Below are 9,560 nucleotides of genomic sequence, written 5' to 3' on the forward strand. Positions count from 1 at the left end.
CCCCTCTCAGGGTCTGCTCTGGAGGCTGAACAGCCCCAGCTCCCTCAGCCTTTCCTCAGAATCCCAGAACAGGGCACTTGGCTTGGTCTTGCACTGCCAGGGCTGGAAAATCTGCACTTTGGAGGAGCCACTCCCAGTGCACCTGATAAAATGGAGAGTCCAAACATGTCCCAGGGGTGTACCTGGCACATGGCCCAGGGGTGTACCTGGCACACAGGCCCAGAGCCCCACCAGGCAGCTCTGGCTGAAGCCCCTGGCTCTGGTTCTCCCCCGTGCCTGCAGGCAGGAGCTCTGGGAAGCTCTTACCTTGCTCCTTGGTGCACGGTGACTTCCAGGGTCTGAGGTCCAGCTTTGGGATCTGACTGCAGCTCACAAAGTGCTCGGGGTACCTGTTAGCCCTGAAGATGTTCCTTGAAACTTTAGTGATGCCGGTGTTGTCACAAATTATTCGTGACAGGGAGATTTTGGCCAGTGCCTGGCGTTGCTGAGGCGTGAAAACCCCAGGGTTCTCCCACCAAAACCTGCAGGAGAAACAAGTACACACAACAGATTTTTGCCTTCTGGCTTCTTCACGTTCAGGACTCCCACATTAACACCAATAACACAGTTCTGTTGCCAAGAACAAATTCAAATTTCTGTTATTTAAATCAAGAGCCCTGAGTCACCAGCTGGATAATTTAATTTGCCTTTTTTTTTTTTTTTTTTTTTTGCCCATGGACTTATAATAAAGCTGCAATTGAATTAATTGCCCTGTGTTCCCTCAGATGAGGCACAGGCTCCTCTTTCAAATAGGAAAGGCTGCACAGACCCTGGTTACAGCCACATGATTGCTGTGCTGGAACCAGCCCTGTAATTACCCAATTTTTTTAAAAAAAGCATTTGTTTCCTGCCATAAGAAGAGGATTTCTAGATGTGCAATGGACTGTTTGCCTCTAAGCTCCCAATACTGGCGTCTGAGCTCATCCTAAGTCTTTCTAGGCAGAACTGTTTCCCAGAAACAGGGGTTGTGATGCCATTTTCAGGCAATATTGCTGGCAGGTGCAGGGATCTTGCTTCAGAAATGCAGCTTAAAATAGGACACTGCTGCACCTGATGCCCCTGAGCAGCCTCAAGGAGGAAGAGGAATTCAGGGATGCTCAAAGCTCAACACTGCTGAAGGGATTTTGGTTGACAAGGAAACCCCAACCCACATCTTGGTGCAAGCCAAGACCAAACCCTGCTACACGTTAGATCACGGAGTTCCAGCTCAGAAAGGAGAAACAGTGAGAAATCACCTCCCAACCCCTGAGAAGTACAGAAGACACTGAGATGGACAAAAATGTGTATTGCAAGCTCAGAATTTGGGAGGTGAGCAGGTGTTTGGGTTTTACAGGCACGGCAGGGAGGGGACAGGGATGCTGCCAGTGCTGGGGGAGCAGCTTGGGCTGAGCTGGGACCCAACCAAGAGGGAATATTTCACCTCTTTTACTCCCTAAAAAGCCTGGAAGTGTGTCAGTCCTTCAGCACCATCCCTTGGTCTGCAGGTGACTTTTCAAAGCCCCTCAAAGCAGAAACCACCACCTCAGCAAATACTGAGCAGTTGCTTCCAGTGCAATAAGTTTGGACCTGACAGATCTTGCTCCAACTGGATGAAGTCAATCCACCCAGATCCTGGTTTTCCCACCTTTAGAGCTGTACCTGTTTCTCTTGCTAAGGTTTTTTGTTATGTTTCCCTTCCTGCTGGAGGGAGCTGCTGGTTGAACACACAGTAACACCTTGAGAGCACTGATCCGAGGGAGGAAAAGGGCTCCAACATTCCCACGTGGAGAAGGGCAACCCAATTTGCACAAGTAATGACTGGTAGTGAACAGGCTGAGAGTGAAAACACTCGGCTGGGAAGGGATCTTAGCCCAGGATCTCAACCATTAGACAAGGAACATCACCAGAAAGGGAAAGAAATGTTTGGAGTAGTAGTGAAAAGAAGAGCATTAAACAGCTGGAAGTTTCCAAATCTGCCTGAAGAAATCTCCATAAACTCCAGCCTCTCTGTCCTTTGGGGTTGGGATTACCAGCTCCCCCTCTTACCTGTCCCCATCACGGATGTTCCTGAACTGGGTGCCAATGAGACAAGCCATGAGAGGCCCAACTCTGCCTCCCTCCACAAAGGGCTCTGCAAGGGCCCCAATCCAGATGTCAATATTATTGGGGGTCCCATAGAGCTGTAGGAACTTCCTGGCCAGGTCCTGATTCCTCAACACTCGACCAAGGGACTTCACTCCAGAAGGCTGTGAGAGCCCACAGAATCTTCTCCAGGAGTTGTAACCTGCGAGTGGTTGGGTATCAGAGACAGATCAGTAACGTGTTACCACCTCCTGGAAAGACCTTATCCTCTCTTTCCCAAAGCTGGGACACAAGGGAGGGCCCCAAAATGTTTAAAGCATTTTTTTTATGTTTCTGCTAGTGCCATTGACTTCCCACTCCTCCAGAGCCCGTTCCTCCTGCCTGGCCTTTCAATGCTGTTTTGGGAGGGCCATGACTTTGCAGGTGATCTTTGCTGGTGGGAGATGTTCCACCACCTTCCAGTCACATTCTGTTCCACTCAGCAGGGATGCAGCTTATGTTGCCTTCAACCTGGACAAGATGCTGATGGTCCCTCTTTCTGGACAACAGGACAGTGGCCAAGTGCTTCCCCACAGCTGGTCCCTGTATAGTCACAGGGACAAGCCATCCCACACCACGCAGCCCAAGTTACTTCAGCCATCAGACTTTGCCAGCTGGACTAATTTTTCCTGTACTGTAAACAGCCAAAAATCCACTGGGCCACAACTGGTGCATAATTCTGCTTCTTGGTGGACAAAAACCCTCTGCTGTGAGCACAGAATGGTTTGAGTTGGAAGCCAAAACGTTAAAGCCTGTCTTGTTCCACCCCCTGCCGTGGGCAGGGACATCTTTCACCAGACGAGGTTGCTCCAACCTGGCCTTGGACACTTCCAGGGCTGGGGCAACCACAGCTTCTCAGGGTAACCTGTGCCAGGGCCTCCCCACCCTCACAGGGAAGAATTTCTTCCCAATATCCCATCTAAACCTACTGTCCTATGTCTAAAAACTGGGGAGAATTTGGAGAAGAAGACACAGCATATGGTGCCCGGATGACACCACTAAATAATTCCAGGAGACTGAGAATTTTCTTCATCAAAAATCAATTAGGAAGGTTGTTTTGACCTTGCTGTGCCATCACCACCTTCGTAGCTGACTAATACCAGGAGTACAGTGGAACTCAGGGTGGCTGAGACCCAAAGCTAACCACGCATTCACCAATTCAGAAACTCACTAATTCACAAATTCAGAAATACCTGTGACTTCCACTATGGCAGGTCTGGAGTCAGAGCTAGAAACTCAGGATTTGTGGTTCAGAAGAGGTTCTGCACAATGATGTTCCTACTTAAAGCGTGGAAAAATCACAGCCTTCTCTTTCAGCCAAGGCAGAGCAATCCTGTGACCTGGCCATGCCCCTGGGTGTGCTGCAAAGCCTCCGACTGGGCTTCAGACTTGTGGATCCAGCTCACTTTTCATCACAGTTTCAAAGGATTTACTGACACAGCAGCTCCAGGCACTTACATCAGACTAATAACAGTGTTGGGCAACGACCCACCTGTGGAGTCCCACCAACAATCTATTTCTCAAGAGCATCTTGCAATGCCATTACACTGGTTCTGCCCCTTGCAGAGCCCTGAGAGTGGTTCTGACATGCCTTTTGTTCTGGGACACGGTCTTTGTAGAGAAATTACCATGAGGTTTTCCTCACATATTGGAATCTGCTCTTCCAGTCACGTGGGGCTGGGCTGGATCACTACAGATGCTTGGAGAGAAGCCACGGGGGACTTCTGGCCCTAATTCCACTCCTGCAAACTTGTTGCTGAAATACTTCACCAACTTTTCTATTTGAAAAATACAAGTCAGTCACCGAACAGCAAACTTTGCTCTGTGCAGTGCCCCGTGTTCTGCCTCACATGTCTCCTCCAGCTTCATCCAGGCTCTGCCTGCATCGCCCAACCTCCCCCCACTTACCTATGGTCATCCAGAAACAAGGAAGAGGTTTGGGAAAGAGCATCAGGGAATCACAGACTATCCTGAGTTGGAAGGCACCCACAAGGATCAGGTCCAGCTCCGAGGTAATCTCAGTCAGTCATGGGCTGGAGATGTTTCTCAGTGCCCAAGCAGAAGCGCCTGATTTCCACGTCCTTGGGCAGCCCTGCTCCCACAGCAGCTCACCTGGCAGGCCGTGGTCTCTGCTCCGCTGCATGTTGAGCGCGGCCAAGTCGAAGCCAATCCTCTCCACCCGCTCAAAGAGCCGGTCCCGCAGCTCATCCACCACCATCTGCTGCTGCGTCATCAGCTTGGCCTGACTGGCCATCAGGTTCCGCAGGTAGGGATCGATCCCACCTGGAATGGTGACACAGGGATGTGTGAGCAGTGCGGGGAGACCGGCGGGTGTGTAACAGGCTCGAGAGAGCTGAGCATGGCTTGTATTCAATTACGAGCTTCTGCTACGTGAGAATCAATTTTCCTGCCCTCAAAGAATTAGAAAGTGCTTTGAATAATGTTCTTGGAGGCGACAGCAATTAAGAGATCAAACCATGAGCTCCGTAACATGATGGGCTGCACTTGACTGCAGGGAACAGCTCTGTTGGGAAAACTCTGGCTGGTTGAAGAGGTCATTTAATACAAAATACACTTAATACAAAGTGCTTTTAAATTTGGCTGAAGCAGGAGCTCATCCAGAGAGGGCAGAAAAGGCTGAGCGGGATAAACTCACTGCAAGAAAAAGGCTTTACCTTCTTGAAGGATCCTCCAGACGGCAAAGAAGGAGGTTCCAAGTCGAATTTCGGGTGTTATGGGCTTGTAACTCTCATTTAGGCGACCCACAGTGGGGGGAATTGAAGCGTGGGCGAAGCGAAAGGCCAGGGTGAAGACGTTGGATATCCGAGGATCCACAAACTCGTTGTAGCCCCGGTAAGGAGGAATCAGATGCTGGAACCTGCATCCCAACAGGAGAGGCAGGTAGTCCCTGTAGGTTATGATCTAGGGGGAAACAAGGCGAGGATGAACCATCGGTGTCTTGGCTGGCAGGTTCTGAAGAAGCAAAGTTGTTGTTCGTGTTGTCAAACGACAGGAGCTGTCACGTGGAGCTGCTCTGATGGGATTGATGGACCACCCCAGGGCCAACCCGCCTTTCACCTCACCACACCTTCACCCAGCTGCTCTGGCAGCCTAGTGGGGATCCTCTCTGCCACTGTGGAGGGACATTTTTGTTTCTCCACAAAACCTCTTCTGCAGCTGTCCATGTGCAGCTCCAGACGCGGACACAGGCACTGCAGGGCACTGCCCACACTCCTGCCTTCTCCAGCCAGGCATGGAGGGATCTCCACACCCTCTAACACTGAGGAGCTTTGCATGAACGTGCAGGGAGCTGGGTGAAAACACAGCGTGGACACCCCAGGACCACCAGGGAGCACGGCCACTGCTCGTGCCTGATCCACACACACCCTCTTACCTACCCCCTGATGCTCAGCACTCCGGTGTCCCCAGACACGGCCTCTGTTCCTCAATGCTTTGATAGGTCAGAGCAAGATAACAATTGGTTGCACTCAATGAACTCAGAGGTCTTTTCCAACCTAATTGATTCCGAGAATGCCAAACCCTCCCAAATATTGTCTCCCATCAGCCAGGCAGAACTGCACCCTGAGATGGCAAAGATAACGTTGGCAGCTTTGGCACATGGGATGACACCACCCATGGGCAGCCCTGAGAGCTCTCCCATAGCAGAGGATTCCAACCCTGCCCTCATGTCTCTCTGAGATATTGAGGAAGTGCCACAATACAATTAAAAAAAATAAAAAAAAATTCTGTGTCAGGAGAAGAAAATAGATTACTTTTCTGAAAACTGCAGGAAGATGAAACCATTGATGTCAACACAGTGATGGAGATGATGCCTTTAGAACAACCATTTGAGTCTCTCCACATTGCCTTACCTGTTTATCCAAAAATACTATAATATTTAAATTGACAGTTAAAAAAACCTTAAACATTTTGATATTCCTGGTTTTTATTGCTTGTTAAGCCAGATCAGAAGACAAGTTTCCAAGTAGGTCTGACTAAGCACTGCCTTTGGGAACTCCATGTCTCCTTCTCATAAGAACCAGCCTTTTGTGTTGGCTGTGAAACCTCATCTGGCTTTGAAGCTGCTCCTGCTCCAAACTGGAGGCTGCACAAGAGACCTTGAGAGGTCCTTTCCAAGCACAGAAATATTTTTGTGACCCTCAGGTCTCGTTCAGGGTGAAGTCTGGGGTGCAGCACAGTCCCAAGGGGCTCTTTGCCCCAGAGGACAGAGGAACACCATGGCAGGCTGCACCCACCAGCACATGGGGCTTCTTCATAGGATCCCAGAATGGTTTGAGTTGGAAGGCACTTGAAAGATCATCTCATTCCAGCCCCCTGCCATGGGCAGGGAACCATTGAGAGGAGGAGACTGCCAACCCAGAGGAATTTTAATCCAAATTTCCAGTACCATTTTTATCAAGTACCAAACACTGGTTAGAAAAACTTTTCCTCTCACTTCTCTGCCTGTTTCTCGAACAAAAAAGTGCAGTTAGAAACCACCAAGCAATTTTTGAATTTAACAGCAAAGGGACATCCCAGATCTGGGGGGGACCCCTCTGTGCTTGTTATTTCAGGGATCTCCGTGTGATTTTGCTTTGGTTGAAAGGGGCTGGTGGAAAGAATTTGGGCCTTTGCGCCCCAAAAACCTCACACCCTTTGGCCACCCCGTCCCGACAGAGCCTCTAACATTAATGCTGTGAGACTGCAGGCAGAGCCAGGCTGTGTGAGATGGTACCTGGATCATGGCTCCCAGGATCTTTCGTGCCTCCTGGTAGAGGGTCTCATCATTCCAGTGGGGATTGAGCCTCTTCAGCTGCCCGGCCAGGCGGTTGTGCTCCCGCAGGAAGAGCGTGTGCATGCAGGCCAGCTCCAGCATCTCGCTGGCTCTGGTGTCACCTAGGAGGGTCACAGCTGAGTGGCAGTGCCCTGTGCCTGGCTGCTTCCCACTGGAATGGGAATATCCCACCGGGAAGCGTGCACAGAGCGATTTTTAGATGTGTGGAGACCTGCGCTGTGGAGAAAACGGGGGAGAAACACAGAGGAGGAGGAGAAGGAAAGCGAGGTCGGAGCGCCCAGGATTGGGCAGCACCAGGGAAAAGCCAAATTTCTGCTGAGGCAGCAAAAGCCAAGATGCCACCGTGGTTGGGTTCAGCATTGCAGAGAGATGGGGAAGGTTTGTTTCAATTAAGGGCTGGAGCATTTACTTAAGGAGTTAAATACAAGTAGGTGTTATCCAGGCTGCCATATCAGAGAGACATTTGGTCTCACAGTTAAGAGAGAAATGTAAGATGGGCAGAGGGAAGCCAGGAGGGCTCTGAAAGTCAGAAGGTCTCCTTCAAACCAGCTGAAACTGCGGCCAAAGCAAGATGACAGTCCCAAACAAGCTCCCTGGGGAGGAAAAGTGAAAGCTAAATGAGTCACAACTTGAAGGAAGAAATTACAAACAGCACCACAATGAAACATCAAATCCTTCTTCAAACATCTGGGGCAGGAAACCCAAGAGCAAGCAGGTGATGGGAGGATAAAGAAGCACTCAGAGAAAAGCAAATATGTCGCATTCAGTGCCCTTGTCCCATAGTAAATAGAGGGATTTACTCCTGCTCCCAGCACAGAGCCCTTTTCATCCACTGTCAAAGGCTCCCTGTGAGGGGCTGCGGAAGGACAAACAAAAGCAGCTCTGTGAGGTTTCCATGAGCAGAATTCACCCAGCCAGGGCTTCCAACAGAGCTCCAGGAGGCAACGCTGAGCCCTGGTAGGCGACAGCACATGTGAAATTCCCCCAGTTCTCAGGGACCGGAAAAGTCCCAAATAAGACACTGAATTTTCAAAGACACTTCTGAACCAGCCATGAATGCATTGATGGGAATGTTCCAGCTATGGAACAGGAACTGCCCCTGCAGTCCAGAGGGCTGGAAAGTACCTGATATTTCCACCTTGGAAAGTATCTGATATTCCTGCTCTGCTCCTCACTGGGCATCTACCTTTGGCCACAGGTCCCACGTGGTCTTCACCAAGGGGAGCAGGTGAAGACATGGAACAACAGATGGGACAGACATAGAGGTGTGAGAGACTGGAGGGAGCACAAAACACCAAAAACTTCACAGGAGGAGCTGGAGGATGGCATCAAGCAGAGGTGTCCCACCGGTCCCACCACCAGGTCCCGATGGTATCCAAGGACCTTGGGGATGCTGCACAGAGGATCTTGGACAAGATATACAGGGGGCCAAGGGAATAGAAAGCAGCTCCACAGCTGATGAGATCTGTTGTGCCCTCAAGTTTTCTCCAGCAGTGCCAGAGCTGCTCAGCCTGGCAGAGCCAGCAGAGCCAGGAGGTCCTGCTTCCAAAAGAAAAAGACCAGGGAGCGAGACACTAATCCACAAAGTGTGTGAGAAACGTTCCTGTTGGGGTTCCCCAGGCTTGGATCCTCACCAGCAGGGCCAGGGAGAAGGGAGCAATGCCCAGGGTCCGAGGGGTCACTTCTGTCTCTGTGAGCTGGGGATGGGAGAAGATGGCAAAGGGCAGCAGGTGGGAAGAGGGTGGTGGCTGTGCAGTGATGTGGCTGGAAGGGGGACACAGATCTGGGAGGCTGTTTGGGTTTGGGAGGCTGTGCCCAGGACCAAAGGAGTTCTTTTGGGTTGAAGAAGTGGTCAAGGGGATACCAAAATCATGACAAAGGTTAAGTGAAGCCAGAGCCTGTCCTGATGGACTGTCCTGGCTCCCAGCGCACCCCCAGCCTTCTCAGTGGTGGGGACACATCTTAGAAGGTCACCACGGTCTGGAGTTGGCCTCATTCTCATTCCATCTGGGATCTCAGCTCCTCTCACAGTGCAGCAGGAACTCTGATGTGCACCAACACAAGCAAATGCTTCCAGGAGCTGACCCAGCCCAGCACCTACACACCTGCCCCCATCCTGCAGGAATAGAGATGGCCATGGAATGACAAATATGGACAAACCACTGCCTCCAGGGTGGGCTGCCACTGCTGTGCCTGTTTGGCTCCACCATGGCACTGGTTCCCAGGGCACTCTGGACCCTTCTCTGGAGCACGAACGGGACAGATTCACTCCAGGCCTATTGTCACAAAAGAAGACTTGGAGATGAAGACCTTTCTCCTGCCTAGCACAGCCTGTCTCAGCCTTTCATGACTTGCTACACTCCGTTTCCTCCTTCAATAAGAAAAACGTTAAAGAAAATAGGAAGAAGAAGAAAAAGAAGGAGAGGGAAAGGGAGAAGAGGGAGAGAAGATAAAGAGAAGAGGAAGGGAAGAGGGAGAGAAAGAGGAAGAGAAAGAGAAGATGAAGACAAGAGGAAGACAAGAGGAAGAGAAAGAGGGAGAGGAAGAGGGAGAGGAAGAGGGAGAGGAAGAGGGAGAGGAAGAGGGAGAGGAAGAGGGAGAGGAAGAGGGAGAGGAAGAGGGAGAG

At 50.8% G+C, this 9,560-nt stretch overlaps 1 protein-coding gene across 1 annotated transcript in view; it reads right to left on the reverse strand.

Moving 5' to 3' along the window:
• LOC108501796 (eosinophil peroxidase-like) overlaps positions 1-9,560 on the reverse strand; it is a 23,934-nt gene that overhangs the window by 4,850 nt on the left and 9,524 nt on the right. The window contains exons 11-15 of the mRNA XM_017824032.1: positions 6,875-7,035; positions 4,815-5,061; positions 4,252-4,422; positions 2,065-2,302; positions 307-521 (exon numbers count right to left, since the gene is read on the reverse strand). Coding sequence (XP_017679521.1) covers positions 307-521; positions 2,065-2,302; positions 4,252-4,422; positions 4,815-5,061; positions 6,875-7,035 — 1,032 coding nt within the window. The remainder of the gene's footprint in view (positions 1-306; positions 522-2,064; positions 2,303-4,251; positions 4,423-4,814; positions 5,062-6,874; positions 7,036-9,560) is intronic.

Source organism: Lepidothrix coronata, unplaced genomic scaffold, assembly GCF_001604755.1.
Source record: "Lepidothrix coronata isolate B3197 unplaced genomic scaffold, Lepidothrix_coronata-1.0 Scaffold108, whole genome shotgun sequence".
Classification (NCBI taxonomy): Eukaryota; Metazoa; Chordata; class Aves; order Passeriformes; family Pipridae; genus Lepidothrix; species Lepidothrix coronata.